Source organism: Rattus rattus, chromosome 4 (assembly GCF_011064425.1).
Source record: "Rattus rattus isolate New Zealand chromosome 4, Rrattus_CSIRO_v1, whole genome shotgun sequence".
In the NCBI taxonomy this organism is placed as follows: domain Eukaryota; kingdom Metazoa; phylum Chordata; class Mammalia; order Rodentia; family Muridae; genus Rattus; species Rattus rattus.
In genome coordinates this window covers 132,946,459-132,962,877 of record NC_046157.1, presented here as the reverse complement: position 1 = coordinate 132,962,877, position 16,419 = coordinate 132,946,459, and the positions used below count along the sequence as shown (strand labels likewise).

Below are 16,419 nucleotides of genomic sequence, written 5' to 3'. Positions count from 1 at the left end.
TCTAACATTCTTTAAGCTTGTGATTTTTGTGACAATGCTTTAAAAATTCATAACTTTAGAACCATAAATCTGTTTTGCTAAGTCTCTCCTTTGATTTGTGGGATGAAAGATCTTGAGCAAGTCAGCTAACCTCTTTGAGTTGAGCCTCCATTTGTCTATCTGTATAATGGGCATATTAAAACCACTCAGCACTACACAGAAAAAATAACTGTGCTCTGCCTGTAACCTGTTCAGCAGCGTGGAGACTTTACCTGCTAATGCTTTTCTTGGGAACGTGTGTCACCGGAAGAGCAGTTAAGAGATTGCAAGAGGTAGCTCAGAACAGAGCTTAGCATCAATAAAGGTATTTTTCTGAAATCCAAAAGGATATTTCCAGAAATGATGGCAACATCAGATCCAGCTCTCTCCTTGGGAGAAGATCTTGTCCAGATTAGTAGGGGGAGTGTGGAACATGGCAGGTCCTCAGAGGCTGGAGCCACCAAGCACTCCAACACACAGTCACTGGAACCTAGACTCTAGTGCCACTGAACCTTGGTCAGAACCTGTCCCACATGTAGTTTGTCTATGTAAAACACAGTGGTCCATCGACCGTCTTTCTCATTAGATGTTTATACTTTTGTTTATAGCATAGTCTCTCTGTGCTTTATTAACATGGGTGGAAATTCCATAAAGCAGTAGATTCTGGAACATGGATGAAATCATGTTTCTGGACAGTCAATCCATGTTCTGGGGACTGGAACCCACCTAGGTAATGTCATGTGGGACTGACTCTGTCATTCCCTGGTGGAGGGCTACCTCATCGGTCTTATGAAGTCTCTCCTCATAGCCCTACTGGTAGCCTGGGATTCTGACACTCTGGGACCCAAGACAGTGGGCAGGGAATGGCAGCACCTTCACTGGGGAGGGGTCTCAAGACTTCAGAACTGTGGGATCTGTGACTTCACTGACACCATCTACCATGGAGCTGTTACCATCAGCAGAAAATAGAGACAAGGTGGACTAGGACGTGTGGGATAGCACGAGATTCAAAGCCTTATATATAATGTCTCTGGGCCTCAGTTTCCTCATTTATAAAATGGAGAGCATACCACAGGTACTTCAGAGGACTGTGTGTGGGAGTTCAAGGCGATGGTGCGGCCCCGATATAGCAAGTGCTCAATAAATGTTAATTATAGACCTCCCTAGATTTTTTTTTTTCAGTGTAATTGCTAATTGCGGTACCCAATTGCCTGTGATCACAGGAAAAAGAAGGGAAAAAAATCAATGTTAAAGAACTATATGGCGCTCAGAAGCTGACATTTGGACCCCACTGGTTTCGTTGGTTTTAACTACATCCCCCCTTAGCATCCCGCTGATGGCCTTTTCTTTTTTCAGAGGTAGGAAAAGTCCTGGCTGTACAGCTCAGATCCCCAACAATGAACTGTTACCAAAGCTCTGCTCCCTGCTTCCTCAGTTTACTCAGCTATAAAATGGGACCAATGGTGTCTGCAGTCTTTCCCCTGTGTGCTTTTGTGAAAAAAAATCTCAGGAGGGCTGGGGAGATGGCTCGGTGAGTAAGGGCACTCGCTGTGACAGCAGGAGGACCTAAAATTCAACCCCCCAGCACCCATCTGAAAGCTAAGTAGAGAACCTGGAACTAAAGTGGTTAGGAATGGGGGCCAATAAAAAACCCAGGGCTTGCTGGCCAGTTAGCCCAACCAAGATGGTGAGTGTCTGGGCTTCGGTTTCATTACTGTGAAGAGACACTGCGACCAAGCAGCTCTTATAAAGGACAAGATTTAACTGGGGCTGGCTTACAGTTTCGGAGGTTCAGTCCATTATCATCATGGTGGGAAGCACGGCAAGGTGCAGGCAGACACGGTGCTGGAGGAGCTAAGGATTCTACATCTTGATCTGAAGGCAGCCAGGAGAGGACTCTCCTTCCACACTGGGTGGAGCTTGAGCACTGGGCACCCTCAGAGCCTGCATACACAGTGACACTTCCTCCAACAAGGCCACGTATCCTAATAGTGCCGTTTCCTGTGGGCCAGGCGTATTCAAACCACCACAGTGAGCGTCTAGATCAGCGGAGAGCCTGTTCAAAAACTAAGGTGATAAAGGGTCCAGATTTAAAGTGCAGCCCTTTAATCCCAGCACTGGTGAGACAGAGGCAAGAGGATATTTGTAAGTTCAAGGCCAGCCTAGCAAGCTCCAGAACAGCCAGGGTTATGGGGAGACACACTATCTAAAAAAAAATTTAAAAAATTTAAAAAAATTAAAATTTAGCAAAAAAAGAAAAAGGATTGGTAGAAGACTCTTGGAATCCTCTCCACTTTCCATGCCCAGATGAGGGGGCAGGGAGCAAGGGAGAGGGGGGGAGAGAGAGGAGGGGGAAGGGGAGGGGAGGGGAACACAGAAACTGTAGGGGAGGGGCAGGGATGGTCCCAGTCCATATTTGAAGTACGGAGACGTAGCTTTGGTCTCCTAATTAAAATGTCTAGTGCTTTTCTTGCAAACCTAGTCCTGTGGAGCTTTAACTAATGAGCCAGATGATGCTGTGTCTGAAAATGTTGCTCTCACATAGACTGAGTCACACATTCAATCTCACTGTGATACAGTCAAAGAGTAATGACCTGCAAGTACCCTCTACCCACAGTGCCCCTGTCCGCCTTACGCTCTCTGACGTACACAGCTGCTGAGTGATCATCCGTCTGGCTGGACTTCCACTTCCTCCACCCTCAGAAGTGTATCCAATTCCCAGTGAATCTGACTAGGAAAGATAGATCTGTAGTCTGGCTTAGAATCAAAAGGTCATTCTAGAATGCCCCCAAAGCTCTTTAGTGCTATAGACTCGGTATGGAGTTAAGGTCCTTTTGTGGATGAGCTCTGGGCTATATATCAAGTTCCTTGGGCCAAAAAAACCCAGGGAGACTTCTGAACTTGAACCCGAGCTTGTGTCTTGTCTCTCGATACTTCCAGCATCTCTTCAAATCAGAGCACCCTTCAGGCAAAGGAAGGGGGTGGGGAGAGCTGCACCCCCGCCGCCCCAGGCCAAAGATACCAAGGATGCGAGTGAAGACAGGTGAGGCTGGCTGTGGAGGAACACAGGAAGTCCCAGACGCCCAGTTCTCCACCTCACACAGGCACCTGGAGGTTTCCACAGACCCACATTGTTCCACAGCGCTGCATGCTGGGAATGGAGGCAGAGCTGCATGCTGGGAGGGGAGGTGTTGCCGCAGCTTGGCTCCTAACGAGGAAGGCCTGCCAGACTCTTTCAGCAATAAATCTACCTTGAGTAGGTGATGAAAATAGCGGCGGGACCCTTTAAACCGTCGGCGAAAGATTTGTTAACTAGGCCACAGTCATCTGTTGACTCAGATCCTTCCTGCAGGCTGCAGACAGGATGAATCCAGAGCGAGGCAGCAGTCTTACCTCCCTGCCTTCTGACAGAGGTCTTCCCCAAGTAAACCACCAGGAGACACCCAGAAACCCTAAGGGCAGGTTTCCATTCAGTATCCCCGTGGCAGAAGGTCGGGGCTGCTGGTCACACCACACAGTCGCACCTCCACCACTCTGGATCCCTTGTACTTTACCATAGAATGGTCACTGTCATGACCTGGATCTGAGGCCCAGCCAACTCTGTAAGGAAGTGAAGGCAAGAAATTGGGATCCCTATTTTTTTTTTTTTTTTTAATATATGTTGCTCTGGGGATCAATCCAGGGCTTTGTGCATATTTTTTTAATTTTATTTTTCTTGGATATTATGCATTTACATTTCAAATGTTATCCCTTTACCCTCTTTCCCATACCCCTCCCCCTTCCCCCTGCTTCTATGAGGATGCTCCCCTCCCACCCATTCACTCCAACCTCAACCCCCTGGCATTCCCCTACACTGGGGAAAGGAGCCTTCACAGGACCAAGGGCTTCTCTTCCCGTTGATGCAGGACAATGCCACCCTCTGCCACCTATGTGACTGGAGCCATGGGTCCCCCTCCACGTGTACTCACTCATTGGTTGGTGGGGATTCCCATCTTACAAGCGAGGAAACAGTATCTGAGAAGCCAAGCTTCTGCCTTGCATCTCCTGATAGCCAGGGCAGCCCTGTGTCTCCCAGTTCCATGGAGGCAGAAGGTGAGGGAGCAAGAGAAACAAGTACCTGGGCCACCATTGCTTAGAACAGCCAGAAGGAAGGAGCCACAACATCATGCCATGTCTGAGGTCCCAGCTGACCCACTGTCACCTTTGCAGGTCTGGATGAAGGGGAAATTGGTACACACATGGACCAGGGTTCTGTTGCTCAGAACCAAAGCAATCGGGAGACTCACCACCTGATGTCTCTCAGGAAGCAGCCATGGCCGGAAGATGAAACCCGGGCCGAGGTAGTTTCTGTGAGGGTTCCCTCTGCTCTTCATGACTTTAGGGGAGATTCTCTCTCCCTTCACTGTTTCTTGGAACTCTCCAGAGATAAGAATGGTATTTTGACTTCGAATATTGTCTCCTAAACTGTCACTCAAGAAACCCGGACACTGCCAAGTGCTCCTTTTAAAGTCGGGCTTTCTGCACCTAAGAAATGCTGTCCACACATCTCCCTCCTGGGAAGTCACTGTACACTTTGGACAGGGAGTACTTTAAGATCCTGAGGCGAGGGGTTGGGGATTTAGCTCAAGGGGGAGAGCGCTTGCCTAGCAAGTGCAAGGCCCTGGGTTCGGTCCCCAGCTCCGAAAAAAAAAAAAAAAAAAAAGATCCTGAGGCGAAGTGGCCACTTTAACTCAGTCTAACTCCTGGTTTCCCACATTGCTGAACCAGATTCTCCTCGATCCCCACCCCACAGACAACTGTGGTCTGCCTAGAAAGAAGGAAACTCCTAACCTTAGACTAAGAACTTAACTTCCAGCCTGAATGAACTCCTGTACAGGATAGAGTTGTGAGTTAAATGTAGAAGTGCTTTCTAGACTCCAAGGCTCTCTCTCTCTCTCTCTCTCTCTCTCACTCTCTCTCCCTCTCTCTCGGGAGGGGGGGTAGGAAGGGATCAGTGAGCGGTGGGGTGAGAGAGAGATGTGTGTGTGCTGCCTCTGTTGATAGTTTCTCAGAGCCACACAGACAGTATCTACTCCTATCTTAATACTCTTGTTTGGCTTCGGGAGTTCACATGCCTAGGAGAGCAGAACCATGGGGAAGAGCCCCGCTACAGATGGGGAAAGAGGGAATTTTATGGCATAAGGACCTTGATTTAAGCACTTCATTCTGATTCTCCGCCCCACGGCCCTTTTGGTGACACCACAGGGTTAACACGTCAGCTTCCGTGCGCTGCATGTAGCGTGTGTCATTCCTCCTTTGGTCACTAATGTCGTCTCATCATAACAACAGCATTAAAGAGAACGCTGCCGTGACTTGCCTCCCCATTCCTCAGAGATTTCACCCTCAGATCCGCCAGGTCTGGTTTACAGAGAGCTGCTTTATCCCTTATGTTTACACGACTGTGTGTGTGTCGTTCCCTAGGACGCGTTGAGAGAGAGCCGCCTCCGTGTCCACGCTTCAGAGGAAAGTCACAATAGAAAGAATCAGCAAGCCTCCCGGAAGGTCCTTGGGTGTGCCTCATTCAGTCACCCTCAGCTTCCTAGTGACAAGTCCCTTTTCACCTTCCACTGTGGAGCCTTCCCAGGTAGAAAGGCAGGTCTCAGTGGTAAGAAGCCCGAGGTCTATGATCTGAACGCACCTAATGCAGCGTTCACTTGAGAACTCGGGCTCGTCAAATGCCACTTCTTGTCACTCACCCTTGAGAACAGCGGAGTCCACTTAGTGTGGGAATGAGATTCTGACAGGCTCCCCCTTGCCTAGTGCTTAACCATACAGGACTGAGTTTGAACGATCGCCCACCTACCGGCAAATTGTTCAGTTTTATAGAGGACATTTCTTGCTCTGTGGGATGAGATAACACCACTGTGAGACTATGGGGATTGCATGGGTTAATACATATAAGACACGGTGTATAATTCCCCTCCCATATTTAGTTCTCAGGCCACTCGAGTTACCATTGCTCTTACTCTCACTGCCACCTGACTCAGCCAGCAGAGACCAGACAGTGAGACTGCAGGTCCCCTGCCTGCCATGGCAAAGCCACGGCCACCTCAGTGTTCCACACACACCCCGATCTCCTTCTCATCAGCCAGATTTGCATGAAACTTCATATTCATCTCTATACATTAATGGGATACCCAGAGAAGGCACCCGGGATGTCTGCAATCCAAGCACTCAGACTGCACCCCACTTGAAGATCATCTCGAATACTGAGTTTCAGACTAGCTACCCTGGGCCACAGTATGAAACCCTGCTCAAAATTAAAATAGAGGGTGAGAGAGACGGCTCGATGGTTAAAAGTACTTACTGCTCTTCCAGAGGACCCCAGTTCAGTTCCCAGCACCCATGCTGGACGGCTCACAACCATCTCAACTGCCTGTAATTAGATCCAAGGGATCTGATACCCCCTGACCTCTGCAGGAATGTAACATGTATCAACACACACACACACACACACACACACACACACACACACACACACACACACAAAAAAAAAAACCAATTTCTAGGGGCTGGGGATTTAGCTCAGTGGTAGAGCGCTTACCTTGGAAGCGCAAGGCCCTGGGTTCGATCCCCAGCTCCGAAAAAAAGAACCAAAAAAAAAAAAAAAAAAAAAACCAATTTCAAAGAAAAGAAAAAAATAACAAGAGTTAAAACTCAGCAGCTGGGCTGGAGAGATGGCTCAGCGGTTAAGAGCACTGACTGCTCTTCCAGAGGTCCTGAGTTCAATTCCCAGCAACCACATGGTGGCTCACAACCATCTGTAATGGGATCTGATGCCCTCTTCTGGTGTGTCTGAAGTCAGCTACAGTGTACTCACATACATAAAATAAATAAATCTTTAAAAAAAAAAAAAAAAAAAAATTAGCAGCTTACTCCATCCCTATAACTGACAAGTTTTCATTCCTACCTGTTTCTACAGACAAACAAGGAAACATGAAACCCACCAAGGCCAGAGGTAGCTGCTTGTCACAGGAGCCTCTTGTTAAAAGATGCCTTTTCCCTCATATAGCATCTGCCATTGGCTCAAAACAAAATACCCTTGGGGAAACAAAGAAAAAGAAGGTAAGAGGCTGGGGGGCAGGAGCATATGTGTGTGTGTGTGTGTGTGTGTGTGTGTGTGTGTGTGTGTGTGTGTGCATGTGCACACACGAATCGGTATCTGTATGCATGTCTCTATATGTGTGGTGTCTCTGTGTGTGCCTGTGTCCATGTGTAACTGTGTGTATATATGTGTGCATTTGTGTGTGTGTGTGTCCAAGCCTGATGACCTGACTCAATTCTGGAACTTGAGACAAAATTACAGTACGAACTCCCACAATTGTCCTCTGACGTCCACGGGCACATAGTGGCAAGTGCCCATCCACATATAAATAAATAAGTAAACACATGTGATGAAAATCTTAGAAGTCATGAGCACCTATTCCTGAAAATGACTCTAGCCTGACCCTGCCTCACAATTCTGTATAGGACTTTGGTGTTTAGGAAGCATCAGTGTTGGAGAAGTCATGTAGACACTCCAAAATGTTCTGCCCACAGCTGCTGTGTGAATGTGGGCAGGCCATTCACATCTAAGCCACAGAGAGCCTGTCTGGAAGCAGAAAATGATGTGACCCTCTGAGCTGGCAGAAGGGCAAGAGATGATGTACTTTAGAACTTTCTTAGAGTCCGGTTGGAAAGCACTGAGTAAGGGCTCACAGCATCTTAAGTGGCTCTGTAGGCCCACAGGCAGTCCAGGCACTCCTGGAGACCACAGGCAGTCCAGGCACTCCTGGAGACCACAGGCAGTCCAGGCACTCCTGGAGCCAGGAATGGGTCTTGTCTGGGTGGTCCTGAGTCTGAGCTGTCCTCTTCTGTTCCTTTGGGCCAGGAAAAAAGAGCAGACCTGAGCTCTGGCATCACCTCAGGATCCACACAGGCCTGTGGAAAGCCTCTCATACCCAGCCAGTTCAGACCCGTGCCAGGCCTAGAAGAAAGGGACGCCTTTGAATCCCAGGCATTCATTAACATAGGAAAGCGATATTTTCCACTATGTTAAAACCCTGTGTCAATTTCTAATTAGAATAAAGAAATTAAGGCTTGGCTTGTCAGCCATCCCTCACGCAAGCAGTCTGAGTTCCCCGCACAGCTTTTCAATGCAACCCTTGTAAAACAGACCCTACAAGGTCTGTATTCAAAGCAAGGCCATTGGCAGCCAATACCTGCACCGGTAGGGTCTTCAGAAACAGATAGCCTATGTGCATATGTTTGGCCAATCATTTTCTTAAGGTCTCAAAATTATAAATAATACTTTGTATAAGTTGGATAAAATTTCCTTCCTCAATCAACCCCAAACATGTGGGATGCTTCTGTGTGTTTCTGATTTCTGATTTTATTTTATTTTTTATTTTTTATTTTTTATTTTCCTTTTAAGCACTGAGAGAGAAAAAAAGAGAATCTTTTTTATTTTTCTTTCTCTGAAATCAAACTCTCTGAAAGCCAGCACCTACACATCTTAGAGCATTAAATGCATAGGCCAATGCTGCAAACCAAAGTGCTCTGTAGTGTCTGAATGACTGGACACTGGAGGATCCAAGTATTACCCTATGGCTTCTACCCCCACCAACATACATACATATAACATCGTGTGTGTGTGTGTGTGTGTGTGTGTGAGTTACTAAGTTGCCACTTAGAAATTCTTTTTGGTTGTGCTCATGAGGCAAAAGTGATCAGAAGCTCAGATTTTCTGCTGGGGGTGGTCAAAGGACACTCAGTAGTAAAGTGTTTGTCTAGTACCCTCAGCAACACACATACAAACAAACACATACACACACACCACAGACACAGATAAACCATACATACAGACATACCATATACACACATACACACCACACATACATGCCACATACCACAAATACACCATACATGCAGACATACACACATACACCACACATGCAGTATACATGTAGACATCCTCACACACACAACTGTACACACAACACAGACAACACATACAACATACACACACACCACATAAGTCATAAAAATAATCCACAATCTAAACACTACTGTGACTAAATATGTTAATTAATTTATACATACACACACACCACATAAGTCATAAAAATAATCCACAATCTAAACACTACTGTGACTAAATATGTTAATTAATTTATATCTCCTGGCTTTGCAGCATAGGAAGTCTGGCCAGGCCCTAATTTAAGGAAGAAGTTGAGGTCTGGAAGTTATCACAGGGAGCCAGGCACAGTGACTAGTCCGGCCTCTGCCCCCTCTCACCTGAAGCGGAAGTGTCTGTCCCTGCCCACCTTAGCCATATATCTGGAGATTCCCCATTTATCAGTCCACGGCAACCCCATCCTTGTCACTCACATCCTTGTCATCCTCCCAGTCACAACAGAGGCTCCTATTCTCTCAAAGGCTTTCATGGTAGGGAGAGAGGAGCAGGATCTCATGGAGGGCAGGATGGCTTTGAATTTGCAGTTTCACTGTGCGGGGTCTAGAACTCATGATCCTCCTGACATCACTTCCCGAGTGCTGGGATTCGGGATGTGGACCACCACACATGGCTCTCTCAAAGATTCTCTAACTTATCGTGTTGATAAAACTCAGAAGAATCAGGCAGGGAGGTTGAGGGCATATGCAGAGCTCCTTGGAGACATCAAAACAACACAAGGCAAACACCCCAGCCCTGAGCACGCCTCCCAGCGGGTTACCTTTGCTTCTCCTAGCAGGCATTGGTAGAAGCAGTGTGGTAAGACGCTGTATCATTTGCTCTCTGCAGGCAGAGTTGGGATAGCTGCCATGTTGGTTTTGTGTTTAAACTTTCTCCAGGCACCAAGGGTTCTGCAGTTACCTCCTGTTTCAGAAGAACCACCCAGAGCCCTCAAACCCCGGAGGAGCCGATTTAAAGGCAGTGAACTCCCAACGGAGCTCTTCGTTATCCCGATGGAGATTCATTTTCACACCCCACAACCCCCACAAGAAAAGGCCAGCAGAAGAGGTGGGTCCCCTCCTGATGGAATCTGGCCAAGCCAGAAAGGGCAGAGAGATGGGGTTCCTGCCAGTCCAACCCATCCCAAAGTGATGGCCGGGCTTCCTGGGGTCATCCCCAGGAAAAGACAGTCTTCTCCAAACAAAGGAAAGGCAGCAAAATATGTAGGTCTCTTCTGTTCATCTCCAATTCAATTTCATAACTATCTGCCAAGCCCTGCATCACGCAGTTCATGTTATTAAACTCAGAAAAGAAGGCAGACAGATACGTATAAGACCTGGTACCATAGATAGTATAAAGGGGCAAGAATGTTTAGGCAGTTTGAATATAATATTAAAAATCGGGGTTGGGGATTTAGCTCAGAGGGTTGGGGATTTAGCTCAGTGGTAGAGCGCTTGCCTAGGAAGCACAAGGCCCTGGGTTCGGGTCCCCAGCTCCGAAAAAAAAGAACCAAAAAAAAAAAAAAAAAAAAAAAAAAAAAAAAAAAACTAAGGATGAAATTGAAAAGAAAAATAGTCCTAGTTAGGGTTACTTTTGCTTGTAACAAAACACCATGACTAAAAGCAACTTGGGGAGGAAAGGGTTTATTTGGCTTACAAACACAGAGTGATTGTCCACGGAGGGGAGCCACAGGGCAGATACCTGGAGGTGGGAGCTGATGCAGAGGCCAGGGGAGGGTGCTGCTTACTGGCTTGCTCAGTCTGCTTTCCTATAGAACAATTATTGGCTATTTGGACCTTCATTTTATAGGAAGAAAAAGGAAATGTGCCCAAGAGAATCTTTTTGATTTTTAAAATCATCTTAAAAGGCCGATCGCTACAATCTTTGTCAGGAGGATCCCAAGTTGTTTTGCTAACTGTACCCTTGTGCAACATGGATTTTTGGCTCCTGGAACTTCCCCAGTCAGTCTGGGACAAAGATAACTCCCATTTTAAAGGAGTCAGAGCTTTCTAAAAACCATCAACAGAAACCTCTGATTTCTTACAGAGTTTTGACTTCTGGAAATTTCACAGGTTATTTCTCCCAGGCTGTTTGGAATTCTTGCAAAGATGAATGCTTCATCCTCAGCCTCATTCAAAGGGAGAGGGCAAGGAGGAAGAGGAGAGGACAGAGAAGAAGGGAAGGGAGAGAGGGAGGGACAGTCAGGCTCGGGTCATGTCCCTACCCTGGAACCAACCCTTATGGCTAAAATAATGAAGTCCTTTTATAACCCGGGATCAGTCATATGGCCACCCCTGTAGTCAGAGAATGAACACAGATTTACCCAAACCCCATTGTGCTACCAAGGGAGAGCTAGGTCTCCACCAAGACAGGGCACCTGGCCAAAAAAAAAAAAAAAAAAAAAAAAAAAGCTTTCTTTCTTTGCCTTCTAGATGCTCAGCACCTCAAGTCAGAACCAGAGGAAGCCACACCCTTATGGAGGCCTCCCAAGAAGCATCGGTACTTAGAAAGGCCAAGGGGGATAACGGTGCATCTCCCAGTGGACAGCAGCCAGGACACACCCTCACCTCAAGGTAGTTCCTCTCTCCCTTCAACACCTCACAAGGCGAGGCACAGAGGGGTCCTCAGCGGAGAGAAAAGAGGCCACCAGGGAGGTTAGTCCACCCTCAGCCTCCTGAAGGTGTCTGCTGTTCAGGCAGCAGCTGCCTTAACCCACGCACTTCCGCGCAGCTAACAGCGCCTACCTCCCAAAGACTTACCCACTAGATCATCCCCTCCTCATATTTTCTGCTTACAGATGTAAACTGGCGCTAACTTGACTAAAAAACTTGCTGCATGCCCTGTTACTAATCCTGTTTTTAAGCAATGAAAATTTTATTTCTAATCTTTTATAAATCTGTACTTGTTCATTTAAAAGATTGTAAGATTGGTTAAAAGTCTCCATTTCTCAGAGTACATAGTCATTAGAAGTTATGCACATAGAACCAGGTGTTATAGTGCACACGCCTTTAGTCCCCATGCTCGGGAAGCCGAGGGAGGATCTCTGTGAGTCTGAGACCAGCCTAGTCTACATAGCAAGTTCCAGGACAGGCAAGGGCTACACAGAGACCTGGGCTTAAGAAAATTAAAAACAAAAGTTTTAAAAATAATAAAGAAGTTATGCACACAGGGCTCATGGATTTTAATGTAGCAAATAAGTCGGAAGTTATGAATCACATATGGAAAGATCTCCATTCTCCATTTTCAGAAACCTGGGTCTTCTTCCAAAAGACCTGTGATGACAGGAAGACCTGTCATGACAGGTCTATGAGTGACGGGGTCACCAAGCACCCCGCAAGGAAGCAGGGGGGTGCACATTGATTTATACTGTTTCCCTCTGGGCCAGCTCTGCTCTTGGTTTTTAACACGGATTCTCTCAGGTGCCCCTCACAGCAACCCTGCCTGCATTTTACAGACCAGAAATGGGTGTGCCAAGAGCTGAGTAACTTATGTGAGGCCACACAGCTCCAAGCGGCCTGGCTAGGACTGGAGGCCAGGACCTCCCAGTGCTCAACTCCATGTCTTGCCCTTTACTCAATGCCCTTGAGAACAGATACAGCGAAGAACCCAGGACAGGATGCTCTGGAAAGGTATTGTCAGGATACGGGCTTATTTAACCCGCCCCTTACGCGAATGTCAGTCACCCGCTTTGCAGCTTCTTTAGTACAGGCAAGGACCGCTTTCCAGTTCACAGCCAGAGCCACAGGAGATAAAGACAGCTCCGTGGAGTTCCGCTCAGCCATTGCTCATCCCAGGCTGCCCTCTGCTCCTTTTGGCCGACTGTATTTACCCACCGGGGGCTGAGAGCTAGCTCATCTTTGGCTGCTATGCCAGAGTCAGGGTGGGATAGTTCAGTGTATGACCCCACCTTGTAAGAAAGGAAGCCCAAGGAGGGTCCTAAGCTCAAGGCCGACCATCCCCAGAGAGTGAAGCCAACTCAGCAAATAAAAAGGAGGCGTGGGGAAGGCAAGCTCTTCACACATTATATCCCCACAGAGCTGGTGAGTGGTCTGTCCATGCCCACCCTGGCCGCACATGCCCATTGGCTCGCTCAGCCCTAGGACATGCCCCCTCTAGTAGCCCGGAAGTGAAGCCAGCTTTTAAGCCTTCGCGTAGCTACACTCATGCATTTTTACTTCACTGTAGCACTGTGTGAGGGTAAGTTGCAGATATTAGACATTTTATCAGCATAAAATTCTCGCCTCAACACCACACATTCAGGAACCTTAACATTCGTGCAGAAATATTTTCCAATATAAAATCCTTATTCAAGTTTTTCTTGCTATAACAATGTTCTCTGTCTTTTTGGTCCCCCCCCCAAAAAAAAAATCAAAATTCAAGTCAGGCCCATGCATTGCATTTAACTGTCACCTCTCCTCGAGGTCTTTTAACCCTTAAGAGTTCTCAGAGCATGGTTTGGTGTGCGGGTTGCTGTTGCTGTTTTCTACATGACCGAATCTCATGTAGAATCCAGCGCAGGCTGGCTCCAACCTTACTGTGTAGCTAAGGGCGACCTTGAACTTCTTTCCTCCTGTTTCTGTCTCCCAAGTGCTGGAATGAGAGTTGGTCATGGGTACATCAGGTTCCAGACTAGTTTCTTATGACATCAGTGTCAGTGTGTTCCATAGGAGGTGATGGTAACCTGTACTAAGCCAGGGGTGATGTGTGCCAGACTTCTCCACAGTGTCAAAATACTTCTGTAAGGTGTGGTGGTCCACACCTTTAAATCCGGCACTCGGGAGGCAGGAGCAGGTAGGCGGATCTCTATGAATTCCAGGACAACCAAGATTATGTAGAGAGACTCTGCCTCGGGAGGAGAACAGTACTTTTTGTAATTTTCTCAGATCGTGTATGAAGCCAGCTTTTAATCGTAAGGGGAATGGTTGGGTCAGATATAAAATAAAGGGCATTGTCTCTGAAGGCCAAAGGCTGGCTTTTGGAGGTGAGGTCTTAGGGTTCTGCCTTCCTAGGACAGAGAATGCTAGGTCTGAGAGGAGGAGAGCATGGAGGTGAAGGGTAAGAGGTGTTCTCTGGAGTTTTCTTTACTAGTCCTGTGGTCCTCTATCTACCGCCTGGAGGGTGGTATGGTTGGCCTTCCTTTCCAGGGTGCTCACTCTACGTTCACAGATTCAACCACCTACAAATCAAAAGTACTTGGGGGAAAAAAAAATCAACTGTACTAAACATCCCCTCTCTTCGGGCTACTTTTCCCTAAACAGTACAATAAAACAATTATTTGCATAGCATTTACATTGTGTCAGCTATTATAAGGAGCCTAGAAACAAGTATACACAGGAGTGCATGTGGTTCTAAGAAAATACTATGCCATTTTATGTAAGGAACTTCAGTATCTGAGAATATGTGTACCCAGTCTGTCCTGGGGTCAATAGGGGGTTGTATCCTACACCCTGCATATCTTGAGAAGGGAATGTGATCATTGGCTTTGTCTAAAACAAAACATTGCTTTATCAGAAATCTGCATCTAGCTAGGGGTAGTAGCATTGGGCTGTGATCCTAGCATTTGGGAAACTGAGGGAGAGAGATCACGCTTGGATGCCAGACTGGGCTGCACCATATTGTCTCTAAAGAAAAGTGTATCATAATCAAACTCCCCCGAGCCCCAGTCCTCGGAGCCTTCACCCTTGGGGTTCACAGCCCCTCAGTCTTGTTCCCACCCTAGGTCCCATCTATCACTTCTCCATTGCTCCCCACTCTGGGCAGTTAGCTCCTCAGAGGAAGGCCCCTGTTCTAGCTAAGAGCAATGTGGCCAGGTCACTCCCTACTCCTTAGCAGTCTGGGAAAGAAGAACAAAGCTGAAAACAAATGGAGCCGTCATGCCTAGCGCCAGCAGCTGTCAACCAAGCCAGAAAGATAAACTCTGATCTTCCTGATTCAAAGGTCTTTTCATCCATGGTTTCTCCCATTTTGCTTTAGAAGATGGTGATGTCCTGGCCCAGAGCGTGAATCAACCCCTGGGTCTCCTACCCCCAGTTAAAGGAAAGAAAAGTCCGGAGAGCCAGAGACACATGGACAGAACATCAGGCTCCAGTAGTCCCACAGGTGGCCCTAATGAGAGGCCCCCGCCAGTAGGAGCAGGTAACCATTCTGGGGTGTGTGGAAGCTCTGCCTCACTGTCTGCCCCATTAGCTTCTCTGTGGCTCCACCACAGGGCTAGCCTCCCACTGAAAGGGGAAATCCATGTTCAGCCATCCCCTGAAGGTTTGCTGCACCAATACACACACAGCTGTTTCCTCCTTCCAGCAGCCGTGGGTGGTGACTTGGCCCCCTGAACTCCTCGGGGGCACATCGCTAGGCTAAGTAGACGTACGTAGCACCACTCCAAGCCTCACCCCTTCCCTGGGCACAGGAACCAGTAGGCCTTGCAGTAGATAAAGTTAGCCGAGGGAAGTCATACTCCAGCCCAGGGCAGAGGTGTCTTCACAGGAGGATGAAGATGCTGTATTCCTATTGGAAGATGAGACAGGGCAAGCATGCCCTCTGTAACGGAGCCGCACTTAGACTCTGGCAGGCAAGGAGGGACCAAGGTCCAAAGCAACACTTGCAGTTGACAGGCAATGGTCAAAGTGCAGCTGGGGGCTGGAGAGCTGGCTTAGCAGTTAAAAGCATTTGCTCTTCCCAAGGTTCTGGTCCCAGCACAAGTTGGCCATCTGTTAACTCCAGTTCCAGGGAATCTGACGCTCTCTTCTGGCCTCCCTGGTCACCCGGCATGTACATGGTACATATGCATATATTCATACACACAAACACTCATACACATAAAATAAAAATAATACATAATAAATCTTAATATGGCTTTAAAATGCAAGCCATTCACGGTTCCTCTTCCCTCAGAGCCCTGAGCCACTTCCTCCTCTGGGGAGCACAACATGAAGGAGCTCGCAAGTGTGGAAGAGACAGGTTATGCAAAGCAAGAGGCATTTCTGTTCACAGTACAACCCATACTGAGAGAACCGGGGACCAGAGAGCCTCAGGAGACAGCAGTTAGACTCCTTTCCTTTCATGCTACTTGGAAACAGGCTGCCGCTATTTAAATCAATCACTCTCCCCTGCCCCCTTCTCTCTCCCCTCCCATCTCTTATTCTGTCCCCAAAGCACATGTGACTAAGTTCTTGAGAGCATAAATTAAATATGTAAGTCAATAACTCCATTCCATGTTTGCAGTTTCTCTGTTTAGAGCCGAGGTAGTCAAAATCAAATCCCTTCCTTCTCGCCCCTCTCTTTCTGTCCCAGTGCCTTTGAGCTTTTAATCTCAGCTTCATCCCCCTCCACATGATACAAAGGACTCAGGTTTGACTAGTGTCCCTTCTTCAACAAGGGCCATCCTGAAGGCCAACAGGCCTGGACAAATCACAGCACACACACACACACAC

The 16,419-nt window shown here is 47.5% G+C and overlaps 1 protein-coding gene across 1 annotated transcript in view; it reads left to right on the top strand.

Annotated features, from left to right (window-relative positions):
- Nucleotides 1–16,419, top strand: part of Kiaa2012 (KIAA2012 ortholog) — a 50,956-nt gene that overhangs the window by 22,647 nt on the left and 11,890 nt on the right. Inside the window, exons 5-10 of the mRNA XM_032899742.1 lie at nt 4,228–4,358; nt 5,479–5,641; nt 6,980–7,122; nt 9,889–10,057; nt 11,422–11,643; nt 14,963–15,124. Of these exons, the coding sequence (XP_032755633.1) occupies nt 4,228–4,358; nt 5,479–5,641; nt 6,980–7,122; nt 9,889–10,057; nt 11,422–11,643; nt 14,963–15,124 (990 nt within the window). The remainder of the gene's footprint in view (nt 1–4,227; nt 4,359–5,478; nt 5,642–6,979; nt 7,123–9,888; nt 10,058–11,421; nt 11,644–14,962; nt 15,125–16,419) is intronic.